Here is a 14052-nt window from a genome sequence, read left to right on the forward strand (position 1 = left end):
CAAGCCTAAGGGTGGGTTTTAGCTTCCTGAAATGTCTTTTCTGCATCAGACATATTTGAGACACTCAGATTACAACCCCTGACTGCAAATCTGGGAAAACACCAATCACTCAGTTTCATTCCATAAAATTCACATTGCGATATAAAATGCTGGAATGCACTTTATGGAGTTTGCCTCTCTTTTAGGTTGGTTATACTTTATTTTACCTTGTGGAACTAGTACTAAATCACTTAAAACATTAAAAAGTCCTTATCATAACTCAAAGATGGCAATCCAGTTTCTGGCCTTCACTACTTGGGTACATGTCCAGACTGAACTATACAGTGTGGCCATCAATAGAATATATTAAGACTCCGGTCACAATACTGTATAGTACAAAGACAGACAGACAAGAGTTGAAAGATCTGGATTTGAACACTTACAGAAATGTAGCTGTGGAAAGACCACTTAATTCTCAAATTTTAAGGTGCTTGATCTGGAGAAGCAGAGTATTATCTTCCCAGCCTACTACCCAGGAGTGTCAGGGGGACATAATGAAAATACCATATGAGACAAGTTTGTCAAGAACATGAAAGCCAGTATTGGGGGGACTTCTCAGTGGTGTACATCTGTCTGATGTTTTCCATACAAAAAGTACAACTGTCACTAAATAGAGACATGATATACTCCAACAAAACGGGTTTCCTCTGGTTGTAATTTAAAAGCATAATTGAAGGCAACCAGATATCTGTTCAGGAGGCACTATAATTGCATCTGTGTAAGATACCAGATGTGCCATTGCGACAAATGTGCTACAGCCCCACGCTGTGGGCAACCGGCAGTCATTAGGTGCCATGAGCAACAGTTAGGTCATACTTACTTCCCAGTCTGTGCACTGGATTTTTTTAAATCATTTGTTAATATTTCTTCAAGCTCTGGTTTGTGTTCACCATTTATTCATTCATTAGATATTTGCTGACAGCCTACGATGCACTGAGCATTCTTTCCCCTCGCACCATAGCGTAGCCTATGGAATTGCCAGGCATTCTCCCAACTGAACCTTCAGGAACCCTGTTCTGTTTGGGAGACAAATGAAAATACACTGCAGTCTAATTTTTTTAAGATTTTATTCATTTATTTGACAGAGAGAGCGCACAAGCAGGGGGAGCGGCAGGCAGAGGGAGAAGCAGGCTTCCCACTGTGCAAGGAGCCCTATGTGGGGCTCGATCCCAGGACCCTGGGATCATGACTTGAGCCAAAGGCAGACACTTAACTGACTGAGCCACCCAGGCGCCCCACAGTCTAATCTTATTATTGAGAGGCAGAAAAGTATAGACTCCACATATCTTGGCAATGGCCTTTTGAAATCTGCACTGAGAGTCTGAACTGAACCCCCACCTGGAAAGCGACTTCCCATCTACAGCTGGGCAGGATCCATTCACTGCCCTTACACTGGAAGCCAGAGCCCCAAGTCCAAAGAGCTAGACTGAAAAATATTCAACTCCGTGGTTATGAGTTACAACTTCAGCGGGAAGTCTCATCCCATCCTTGAGCACGAGGGGCCTACCCGGCAAGGGGTATTCTGATGAGCACAGAAGAGGAAGGGAGAGGGGATAAAGCAAACAGGAAATAGGCGTTGAAGGTGCTCCCTACCTGGGATGAGGTTGGGGGGGGTGGTTAAAAGAAGTTCACTAGAAGTCCAGATGGGCAGCTGTCACATATGAATGAATATAAAGAAATGAACCATCACAACGTTTTTATTTAATTCTTATTAGGTGCCAACAACCGTAAGGACTTTATATTCCTTGTTCCCATCTAACATTTATGAAGCAACTTAAATATATTATCTTATTTGATCCTGACAACCATTGCACGAGGTAAGGCCTGTGATTATCCCCATTTCATAGGGGCAAAAACTGAGCTTTGACACCATCATGCAATTGCCCAAGCTCACTCAGGTACCACATGGAGCATCAGGGATCTGAACCCAGACTTTTCCACCTCCAAAACTCAAATTCTTACAGGCAAAGAAATAATTATGTCAAAGATGGCAAAAACAAGAAGGGCAGTAAAGACAGAACTTGAATAAGTCGACAAAATGAGAGTGAGGAAAGCAAACAAAGAACTAAGCCACACCAATCCTAAGGGCCCAGGCTCACTGGACTCTGCACATGTCAGCTTGATAGGTCACCACACACACACACACACACACACACACACACACACACACACACACACACCACTGTCTCATGGCAAACCTGCAAAATAAAAGCTGCAACAACTACAAATGTAGTGCAGAGAAAGCAGCTATGTGAGAATCATTATGAACTAGAACCTAGGGCAGGAATACAAAAGACTGGGGGTTGGGGGTGTTCTACCTATGTCAGGCTCATACTCACATAAAGGCCCAGGTTTTAAAGAGTCAAGACAAGGCCTTTCACAGTTCACTTGGACTCTGTAGAGCAGAGCACTGCCAAAGGATCCCGGCTGGTCATTTCCCCAAGAACATCTCATCACTTCTATCTGCCTCACTGTCCATCTCCTTCCCAAGACTCTCCTACTTGTCTCTTCAACCATCAGCCTTTTAACCGGCAAGCACGGGTAATTTTAAAGCCAATTATTTGTTTTTTAGATAAAGTAATACAAGGACAGCCACCAGCATTCAAATACTCTTACATCTAAGAAAAAGGCAAAAATCTTAATTTTTTGCCTTATCAACAGACTCCTTGGATACTGTCATTTTAAATTCAATTTTAGTCCCCTGAGTGCAATCAAAAACTGTCATATGCATCGGGCAGCGTTTAAAGGGTTTCCAGAGGAAAGGACAGGGGTAGGACATGGTTACCCAGAGGTAAATTCCAAAACCTTCCACTGTCCTGAATCCTTTGGGAAGCACATTAGGGTAGGGTGTTTGAAAAAAATATGAGCTTCCACTTACTTTGTTTTTCCTTGAAAATTATGAGGGAGGGAGAAAGTAACCTGAATACAACCCTCTGCTCTATCTCTGATGTGAGAATAAATATTTAATTCTCAATTCCAGTCTAAGGGCCATTGGTGCCAGATAAAAGCAGGAAGTTTATTTTTTAGGGAAAACTTTAAGCTGCCTTCTCATCTTTACAATGGAATACATTAAAAAAGGGGAATATGGTTAATGAGTTTAACGGAAAAATAAATTCAGATTATTTGATAAGGGGTTCCATTTCCTTGAGAGTTCAATTTCATATTAAATTCTTTACTGCCAGAAAACCCACTCCTTAAAAATGAATGGCTAAAAATGGGATGGAAGACAGAGAAAACATTTTTAAATTAAAGATTTAAAACTTCACAAATGATGCATATTTGAGTACATGCTTAAGTAATGTATAACAACGTTACCAATTTAACATGGAACCTATTCTAAAAACATTCTCTCCCCCACTAACATTCATGCACTGGGTTACCTTAGCAACTGAAGGAATAGAATTCCAGCTTAAAATGTCAGAAAAGGAAGCGTGGAGAGGTTTGTTCCATGAGATACTATCAGGAATAACAGAAGGCTAGAAAGTAATAGAGAGTGTGTATATAACTGATTGAAAAATGTCAAGATTTCCAAGAAAAACACTTAAAACCTCAGAGTTAGTTGATACCTGTCATGCACTAATTTCAAAACTCCTCAATCTTTTTAAAACAGAAAACCTGTATTTTGTAATAAATCTGTCCTTTGTGGGTGTCCTGGTAGGACACCAGCTGATGTTATTTCAAACTTGCCATCCAGTACAAAGCTTTGGGTCAGAAGAACAAAGCTGACATTTCACAGTCTGGGGACAGCAAGTCATTCTTATAGTTCAATATGCCATCCCCTGGCTAATAAGACCTAGAACATAAGTTGAGGCCAACCAACAAGTCATGCTCCTGAGCCTTGCTCTATTTTTTTCTATTTATACAGCCAGCAAATTGTACTCAAAGATAAAAACAGCAGCCAAGGGGCGCCTGGGTGGCTCAGTTGGTTGAATGACTGCCTTCAGCTTGGGTCATGGTCCTGGGGTTCTGGGATTGAGTCCCACATCGGGCTCCCCCTGCTCTGGGGAGAGCCCGCTTCTCCCTCTGCCTCTGCCTGCCACTCCCCTTGCTTGTGCTCTCCGTCAAATAAATAAAATCTTAAAAAAAAAAAAAAAAGCAGCCAAGCTCTATTTCAAGTGTTAAACAAATCTTGCTTCTTACTGGTTACAGTTCTCTTTCCTCTATTCAAAAAGAGCTCAACAGATATTTTCCTTTGTCAGACATTGCTGGCCCACACATTTCCTTCTGCTGTTGCCTAGAAAGAAAGTGAGGATTCTGGGTGTGCGGCCTGAAGCACAATGTAGATGTCACAGAAAATTGGCAGTTCCCACTTAGTCTTTAGTTATGAACTGTTATTTCTCACTTAATGGTTTCTCCTAAGATAAAAAAAGCAATATAACTACTCTTTAAATGCCTTAAGGTAACACTAAACAATTAAGACACATTTTTTAAAGATTTTATTTATTTGAAAGAGAGAGAGAGCACAAGCAAGGGGAGCGGCAGAGGGAGAGGGAGAAGCAGACTCCCCGCTGAGCAGGGAGCCCGACACGGGACTCAATCCAAGAACCTCAGGATCATGACCTGAACCAAAGGCAGATGCTTAACCGACTGAGCCACCCAGGTGCCTCCAATTAAGATACATTTTAACAGTCGCCACTTTTATAAAATTTCTGAAGTTCTTTTGTCCTTCTGCATTTTTTTCCTTTTCCCCTCATTAGTTGTAAAGTGTAGAAAAGCAAAGATTCTCCTTCAAAGGGAACTAATTTACAAAGACCCTATTAATAAAATAGAGCATCATGCTAACCACCCTTCTTAGTAACAGCATGACCTATCCATTAAATTCATGGTCCCTGACAAGGTTTCTATTTTTCCTCTAAGTCAATATTAATTACAATGAAACTTGTTTTTGCACATACCAATACTACTTAGACTTGCCCTGACAACATGTGGTCTGCAACTAATACATTTCTTTAATTTCTTGATTCTCAAATATTCTCATCTTTGAAATCAGTAATTATATTAATTAAGGCACTTTCAGTGGGTCCTATCAGTTCCACCCATTACTTTTTTGGGGACAGCTCCCTAAATACAGCAGCTGTGTTTAGGTCCAAGACAGTCCTGCAGAAAAGTTTCACAAGCTCAGTTGGCTTACCCTAAAAATTTCTTCCATTCACAGAATCAACTATAAAGGCAAGAGTCAAGTTTAACTCTTTTCACTTGATAAAGCAATCTGCCAACTAAAATTTTCTTTCTTTAAAAATTATATCATGTATGCCCTGCAGATTCAATTCATGATATCACTTTTCTTAAAAGTTCTTGCCATGAAAAGGAAATGGTACTTAGGTAACAGGATGGAGTTGTTACCTAATGCTATAGCAGTAAACATTTTACAGTATATAAATGTATCAAATCAACACATTGTATACCTTAAACTTACACAATGTTGTATGCCAACTATGTCTCAAAAAGCTGGCAAAGAAGATTGTGTTATGTTTTCATAATTGTTAATAACAGAGTTCCATCTTTTCCATAACTAAAAATTTGTGCCTATAACGAGACCTCTGAATGTATGAACTATCTTATGTAGAGAACTGTAGAAAACTCCAAAGTCACTGTTCATAATAATTTACTTTGGCAAAAAAGGACTTAAATCTGTAAATTGTTGCTACATATTGGTTTGTAAATGTAAATATATGCTGAGAGAGGTAGTCTTTTTGAGTTTTTTTTTTCCTTAATGTAAGTGGGCTCATTTTTCTTCTATCAGAAAGCTTAACCAGGACAACCTCTACTTATTCTATAGGTTGGGATAAGAGCTATTATGTTTCTAAAGGCAATGCTCTCGTCCTCTGAGATGGTATTTGTAGTCCCTATGGGCTCTTTACTCAAATGGTAGTCTTCTCGTGGAGATGGGAAGCTTAGGGCTTGCCAGCCATGTTGGGAACACAAGCGAAGTAATTCGGTTGAGCAGGAAGGGAACACTAACTCACAAGTTATGAAACAAAGGAAAGCACCAAGGAAATGAAACAAAATACCTTATCCCAGTTAATCTAATTGTCAAAATTATGCCAATCTCTGAGAACTATAGCTCTGTCCAAAAAAAAAACCAAGCAAAGTACCCAAAACAAAAAAAGATAAATTGTGACATTTTATTGGATATATTATTCTACTCCAAGTTTTACTGCAAATATAGGGTCCTGATATTCCTCAAACGTTTTTTATCATGAAAACTATTTCAAAGAACTGGGCTTAATTTTATGAAACAGAAATCCAATTTTTTTATGGCACAAAATTAAATAAAACCAGTGATATTTCCTTCCCTAGAACATATAATAAAGTTGCATTTTGAATAATGATGGGTAAGAAGCAGGGCCAAGAAAAATCTCTGCTTTTCTTGATGAGACACAACACTCTGCTCAGCCTGGCCCTTCTCCAGGATCTCAGGCCTTCCTGATAACATTCAGTGATTGAAGAGGAAAAAAGTGAGGAATTATAAAATGCAAAAGGCAAGGAAACGCAGTCAGGCTTCCCAGTAAGGCTTCCACCAGACTCTTCCAAGACAGAGTCATTACAGATATCAATTAATCCTCATTCAGCACATCAATTTATCCCACAAAAAAAGCATAAATAAATAAACACAAAGAATTTTAAGCGCAAATGGTGAAGCTTTAAATCATTTCTGGATAAGTATTAGGAGAAATAATTAGTAGGAAAGAAACTATTTTCCACTTAGGATGCCACTATCACTTAACACACAATAAACTCCAGCAGGGCATATGCCACCGTTTCTTAGTCTGCGATTATTTTGCTACCTCGAAGACAAGCAGCACTAATAAAATCGGTTAATTAGGAGAGGATGCATTGAGCATGTACAAGATTCTCAACTGCTCAGATGAAAACTCTACTAAATTGAAAAAGAGGGACCAGGTTGTTGACACAGAAGACTCCTGAACTCTCCTCCTCCCATGGAAGTGCCAAATGTACAGCAACACCCACAGCAATTCTGAGAGAAATCCAGGAACTAAGTGAATGACTTCTCTCATACACAGGGTAAATGTGGAAGCACCACATCAGAATGGGTACAAAAGGCTGAGACACACTCACCATAAACTCTGTCCCTGGCACAGCTCAATACAATCAGAAGGGAACCCCAACTCCCAGCTCCTCCCTGAGGAATGAAAGGTTTGGATCACATCTAGCACCCCAACTTTGAAAGTCTCCACTGAGCTGAGAAAGCCAGTGGAGTCTGCATCCAAGAGTCCCACAGGACTACAGCAAAGAAGTAGTTCTTAACAGGAAGACAAGCACTCACCATAACCATTCCCTCAGGGTTCAACACAGAGGAAGCAGGTGGAAAGACACATCTCCCAGTCCTTCCCTGGAAGGAATTTGACTGCATACTTTATAAACTGCTGCTTAAGGGTCCACTCTCTCATTGGCATGCATCTAGGAGCTGACTGTGATCCTCCCTGGACCCCAAGGGAGGCAGTGGGCAATCCCCCACCCCTTCTTGGTTTGGTTCATTACAACAATAGATCCACGCCACCAGCATCTCTCTGGAAGCAGCTTGTACACACATCTGGCACCCCAGGTTTTACAGCTGTCACCTAAGGGACAGCACCCTGAATGCCTAGCTCTGACAGCCAATGTGGCTTGCCTTCATTGAGTCCCACAGGAGTGTACTGGATAAAGAAGTAATTGCTAATGGATGCACACAGAAGCCCTGGCTACAACTATCCCCCTGGGGTTCAGCACATACTGTCCCAGCTTATGCTTGAGCATAGGGTTTCTAATCAGCCTGCATCTAGGTGATAACTGAGATCTTCCCCTAGAGGACACTGATGGGTCTTGGCACACCCTCAACTACTGGGTACCACTAAGAACAAACACAGCAACTTGGGCAATCACTAAAGTTTGAGAAGCAACCAGGAACTTGGGCTAGGCTGACCAACAATGTTCATCTACAGGAGACCAGTCTGTCAAGACAGGGAGAGGTGTCTGTTTCATCTAATGTACAGAAACCAACCCAGAGAGTCAAAGAAAATGAAAACAAACAGAAGAACAGGTTCCAAAAAAAAGAATAAGATAAATTTCCAAAAATCAGTCTTAATGGAGGTAAGTGATTTATCCAATACGAGTTCAGAATAACAGTCATAAAGATCCTCTCCGAGGTTGGGAAAGCAGTGTGTGAACAAAGTGATAATTTTAACAAAAAAAGGTAGAAAATATAAACAGCTACCAACCAGAAATCATAGAGCTCAAGAATATAATACATGAAATGAAATTTCAAAAAAAAAAAAAAATGATTCAATAGCAGACTAGATCGAATGGAAGAAAGGATCAGCAAACTTGAAGATAAGGTAGTGGAATTCATCCACACAGAGGAGCCAAAAGAAATAAAGGTGTTTAACTCCATCCTTGAACAGTGATGTTGTAGAGAAGTTCCACTATAAGTGTAGGCTTCAGGCAATGTTACCTCCGGCACTCTAAACTGTTCTAAGAGAAAGTCTAGAAAAGCTCCTAGAAATTTTCAATAAATTGTTTACAATACCAACATTTTATCCTTTGTCTGTAGCCTCATTTGTCCAGACCAAGTACAATTTGCATTCTACATATGTACATACAATATACTCTATATATGGAAATCCATTCACATAATGCACATGAAAGTCAACTTTTACTGAGAACTTAGTATATTCAGAGACTGTTATAGAAGATTCACTATACTTTATCTAATTTAATCATTACAACAAGCTGATGAGATGGGTACTATAATGCTTCATTTCAGAAGTTAAAACTCTATGACATAAGAAGTGAAGTAACTTGCCCAGGATGCCTCATAGCAACAGGGTCAGGATTTGAACCCAGCTCTAAAACATAGATTTTCAATGACTGTGACACTAGAATTGTTCTCCCATAAAAATATATCTCACGCAAAGTAAAGAACCTCTTGGTGACATACATTTGCCTACTTTAAGGATATGGATAAACAAGGGTCATGACCAAAGGACGCTTAGAAAACACAAATACATTTCCAAATAGCAATAAAAATGGCAGTTAGGTGACCCTTGCCAACTTGGCGGTTAGCCTAGTGTTCACCCAACTTACCTGATTATGTATATCTATCAGCATTGACTGTGCGGACATATAGCCCCAACACAGAAAATAGTACGCATGTATTATTGTCAGTCGCTCAGTTGGTTAAGCAGCTGCCTTCGGCTCAGGTAATGATCCTGGAGTCCCAGGATCAAGTCCCGCATAGGACTCCCCGATCAGTGGGAAGCCTGCTTCTCCCTCTGACCCTCCCCCCTCTTGTGCTCTCTCTCAAACAAAAGAATTAAGATTTCTTAATTCATTCCTAAATTTTAGGATGAAACTATAGCACATGGGTAACATGAATCCCATTTAGAAGGCTCTTAGTTTAAGTTATTCATGTGCAATAACTAAGTCCCATAACCTTCAACAATTTGTCATCTGCAGAGGCACACATTAGCCCACTGCAGACTCTAAGCTGCTATGCCGAGGGAGGTGCTGGGTTAGGGAAGGAGCCCTGCTTCTGACCTGCAACTGCTGCTCCTGGAGGCTTGGGGGCACTTTATTTGTGGCCTTGAGTGCAGTGACTGGTGAAAAAGTATGAAAACTTTATGCCTCTGTCAAAATGAATCTGCCTTCCGAAAAGTAAAACACCCTCCAATATTAGAGGGTTTTTTTTTTAAACTAGGAGGTTTAAGAAAATGAAGTTCCTTAATCAGAAAACACATATATACACAAATCAATATATACGTCAGTACATACACGTATATCAACATATATGTATATATACATGTATGTGTGGACATACAGGAACATACGCATGTATATGTGTGTATATATGTGTGTGTATACACACGTATATACATTCATATATACATGATAAAGTTCCTTAGCCAGAAAACACGTACATTTTTCATATACATATGAATTATAATAGCGCTATCTAGGATGTGTGACTTCTTTTTGAAGGTCCTAAAATACAACTTCCATTCTTACCACAAATACTTCTTGAATACTTGATATGTTCCAAGCCATTTGGTAGGTCTTGGAGATAATGGTGAGGAGAACAGATATCACCTAGTCCCCATGGTACCCACCCTTCACACATATCAATCAGCTACCATACAGCTCAGTACAGTACACAGGAGTCAGACATGGCTCAACAATGAACTAGGACTGTGACCTGTTTCATCCACATTCTTCAGGAATAAGAAATATCTTTAATTTCCCAAGAGAGTTTTAATTTAACCCTGACTGAAAGAAACAAATAGAGATCCTCTCTGTTTGTGGCACATGGCCTTAAGATTCTGTTTACAAAAAGCATACACCTTTACCTCGATTAGTGCATTTAATCTTATCCACCAACAAATTTAAACCAGTCTGTAATTAGAATTTATCAGGGGGTGTCTGGGTGGGTCAGTTGGTTAATTGTCTGACTTCCACTCAGGTCATGATCCCAGAGTCCTGGGATCCAGCCCCGCGTCGTCGGGCTCCCTGCTCAGCAGGGAGTCTGCTTCTCCCTCTCCCTCTGCCCCTCCTCCTGCTTGTGCTCTCACTCTTGCTCTCTCTCTCAAATAAATAAATAAAATCTTTAAAAAAGAATGTATCAGGAAGTAGAAACTCTTAAGAATAGCATCATCTCATCACTAGAGTCATACAATAATAGAGAAAGATAGCAAAAGTATATGTGTTCAATAAAACACAAAACACCACCAATTTCTAATAAAATTGTGTGATTTGTTGCATGGGGCACTGGGTGTTATATGCAAACAATGAATCATGGAACACTACATCAAAAACTAATGATGTACTGTATGGTGACTAACATAATAAAAAAAAATTTGTGATTTGTAATCACCAAAAGAAGTATGCATTGAACAGTTTAGCCTCAAGCCTTGCATGGGCTTACATAAAACATCCACCTTTGTTCACACACAGATCCCACATGATTGGTGTTGAGTCTATTCAGTCTTCTAATAAACAGGAGCCACCTGGAGGTTTCTCCAAAAGTTAGTACAAATGTTCGAATGCTCTCCGTGACACTGGCATTTTAAAGACATCAACACATTGGTTTTATTCCCTGCATGCCGCATTTGTTCGAAGTGTTCCCACAGAGCTGGCTGCCTGTTCTTCCTGATGGCTGCCTGATGGTTCCACCTACTTGGAGAAATGGCACAGCAAGAAGAGGTACCAATGCAAGGAGTGCCACAGTCCAAAGCAGCTAGCTCAAGAGCTTGCCACCAAGAAACAGTCCTTCCCTCCTTGAGGCAAAGCTCTTCACCACCAGGAATAGAGCCGAATAGCATCACCCAGCCCAGGGATGAGTGACTCAGGATCTCTGGGAAGCCAGTCACGTCAGAATAAGGCTCAGGACAAAAATGGGCAGGAAAATCAACCCATGGAGACAGACAACAAATTGTAAGGCACATTCTCGACTTCACATCAAGAAAAGACATCTGAATATCCGGGTGAAGACCCACCTTCAAGTGAAGAATTTCCCAAGACAGTCCACTCAAGAGGCAACTCCAGATGGGTCAGAGCCAGCACGAGCTCCTCGTCCAATGCAGGCAGGGCTCCCACCGTTAGGGCAAATGGAGTCAGCAAGGTCTGATGACTATCAGTGGTGAGGCGATCAGCTTGAGTGACCAGCAAACGAGCCAGCCGGCAAGCCATGTTGTCCACGTAGGTCACTGAGCCGGAGCCCATGGTCACCGGGGAGTAACCTTCTGAGCAGAGGCACACAGATACCGTCACCGTCTCCTGAAGCCCATGGCCTGGACAACAAGACAATAAACAGTTCACCTACAGTCTACAGGAGATGCTCACCCAGTGTCCAAGTCAGGGGTCACCAGTCTCACTGCACTGAGAACGGAGACCACATGCTTCCAGAGAGCAAAGCAAAAGAGAAATGCAGCCGGTTATCTTAAAATGCTGCCATGTTTGTGGGGCCAAATTAAAGCTGATTCCATCTCCTTTCAATGACTCCTGATTTTAAAAGTAACTTTTGGGAGCTCTGAACACTTCAATGTCTATTCTCTTATCATCATCAAACACCGTTATTTGGTGGTGTTTGTACTTCTACCCCAACCCCTGAATTCAAGTTCATCCTCTTAAAGGCCTTTGCCCTTTCCTCCTCGGCCACTTCTTCCTGCATCCTATATTTTTATGTATTTTTTTTAGATGACAGTCTCATAAAGTAGCTCCAAAGACTTCCTTTGAATGTGAGTTAGGGTGGGTGAAGAGAACTCAACAGAAATATTTAACATATGTTGTTCATTGCCCCCACTCCCGCCACTTCTGAGAATGACCTCTGTGTCTTGGAGGTGTTAATATTATCTAATCCTACTACCTGTCCTTCCTACTTATACTCTTCTTTCACTTGGCCAGGGTGGGTGAACTACTACCCAGGTACAATTTTATGATGTACTTGGCAGAATACCCAGGAATTAGTACCACCAAAGTGCTGTGATTATTGTAATCACAGCCAGACAGAAGAAGTGTTAACATTCAGCCACCACTCAGTCGGCTGAGTGTCTGCCTTTGGCTCAGGTCATGATCCCAGGGTCCTGAGACAGAGTCCCGCATCGGGCTCCCTGTGGGGAGCCTGCTTCTCCCTCTGCCTCCCTCTCTCTTTCTCTGTCTCTCATGAATGGATAAATAAAATCTTAAAAAAAAAAAAACAACATTCAGCCACCACTGGCTCCCAAGCAAATAGCTAATAGGACCCTTCATAGGAACAAGAGCATCCCAGCTCACTAAGTGATAACTACTGTCATGCTCACATCACCTCTTCAAAAATGACCCAATAGTGCAGGCACATAATGCAGTCCTCCATCCCCAGGCTATACACTTCCAGGACAGACTACAGAAATCTGCTCTACACACTTCTGAAAGGTTACCCTGGCGAAGCTGTAACAGGAGACATTTAAGGTTCAGAAACAGGGACTGTCACCTGTCTGTACAGAATCTGTTAAAAACAAAGGTGAGGGGGTGCCTGGGTGGCTTAGTCAGTTAAATGCCTGCCTTCAGTTCAGGTCATGATTCCGGGGTCCCAGGATCGAGCCCCACATCAGGGTTCCTGCTCAGTGGGGAGTCTGCTTCTCCCTCTCCCACTCGCCCTGCTTGTGCTCTCTCTCTCAAATAAATAAAATCTTAAAAAAAAAAAACAAAGGTGAGAACCCTCACTTCAAAGTAGGCCACAATATCATCAAACAGATCTTCTTTAACACACAAGGAGTGGGAAAGAGGCTCACCCTTACATCCAAGTAAAGAAAATGAGAAAATTTTAAAATGAGGATTGGCACTTCAGTTACTATTTTCATTTTTCCTCCATAAGAGGCTTTGTAAAAGAAAACCAAGCAAAGAAGGAGAAGCAAAAGGCAGTAAAGACATAAACGGAAATGCCGAAGCCAAAAGGCAGAGGCAAAAGAGAACCGAAGTGACTCTGTGCTATTAATGAGGTTTGACTATTTTTTTCTTATAAGGATGGCAGTTATTAGGTCAGAAAGAAAAGTGCTTAAAATTGCTCAGTTTCTAAATGTTACTGCCTGGGTCTGGTTTTCCACTATCGCTCTCAAATAGTTGTTTAAAGTTGTTCAACTTCAATTTAGAATTTCAACATAGATGTAATTCAGAAAAATGCTCTTTTTTATTTCCAAATTACTTGGAATGCCTTGGTTTTCATTGCATATTATACTCATTACTCTTTATGGACTGCATTATATTCTGTAAATTCATGTATGACCATGCATTGGATGTATGCCTGGATTACCAATAAAAATACACATACATCTATAGGCATAGCAAAAGAATGGTTGGTTAATATTTATTACTTGGCTACTTGTGTATTCAGAAAGAAAGGCTGGGGCGCCTGCGTGGCTCAGTTGGTTAAGCGTCTGCCTTCGGCTCAGGTCATGATCCCAGGATCCTGGGATCGAGTCCCATGTAGGACTCCCTGCTCAGCAGAGAGCCTGCTTCTCCCTCTCCCTCTGTCTGCCACTCTCC

General features: G+C 41.1%; 1 protein-coding gene across 6 annotated transcripts in view; it reads right to left on the bottom strand.

Moving 5' to 3' along the window:
• ARHGEF28 (Rho guanine nucleotide exchange factor 28) overlaps positions 1-14052 on the bottom strand; it is a 324502-nt gene that overhangs the window by 163173 nt on the left and 147277 nt on the right. For all 6 annotated transcript variants that reach the window (XM_073905343.1, XM_073905344.1, XM_073905346.1 and 3 more), the window contains one exon: positions 11529-11822. In XM_073905343.1, the coding sequence (XP_073761444.1) occupies positions 11529-11822 (294 nt within the window). The remainder of the gene's footprint in view (positions 1-11528; positions 11823-14052) is intronic.

The sequence above is a fragment of the Callorhinus ursinus genome, unplaced genomic scaffold (assembly GCF_003265705.2).
Source record: "Callorhinus ursinus isolate GAN/ISIS: 27379988/994484 unplaced genomic scaffold, GSC_fseal_2.0 scaffold23, whole genome shotgun sequence".
Taxonomy (NCBI): domain Eukaryota; kingdom Metazoa; phylum Chordata; class Mammalia; order Carnivora; family Otariidae; genus Callorhinus; species Callorhinus ursinus.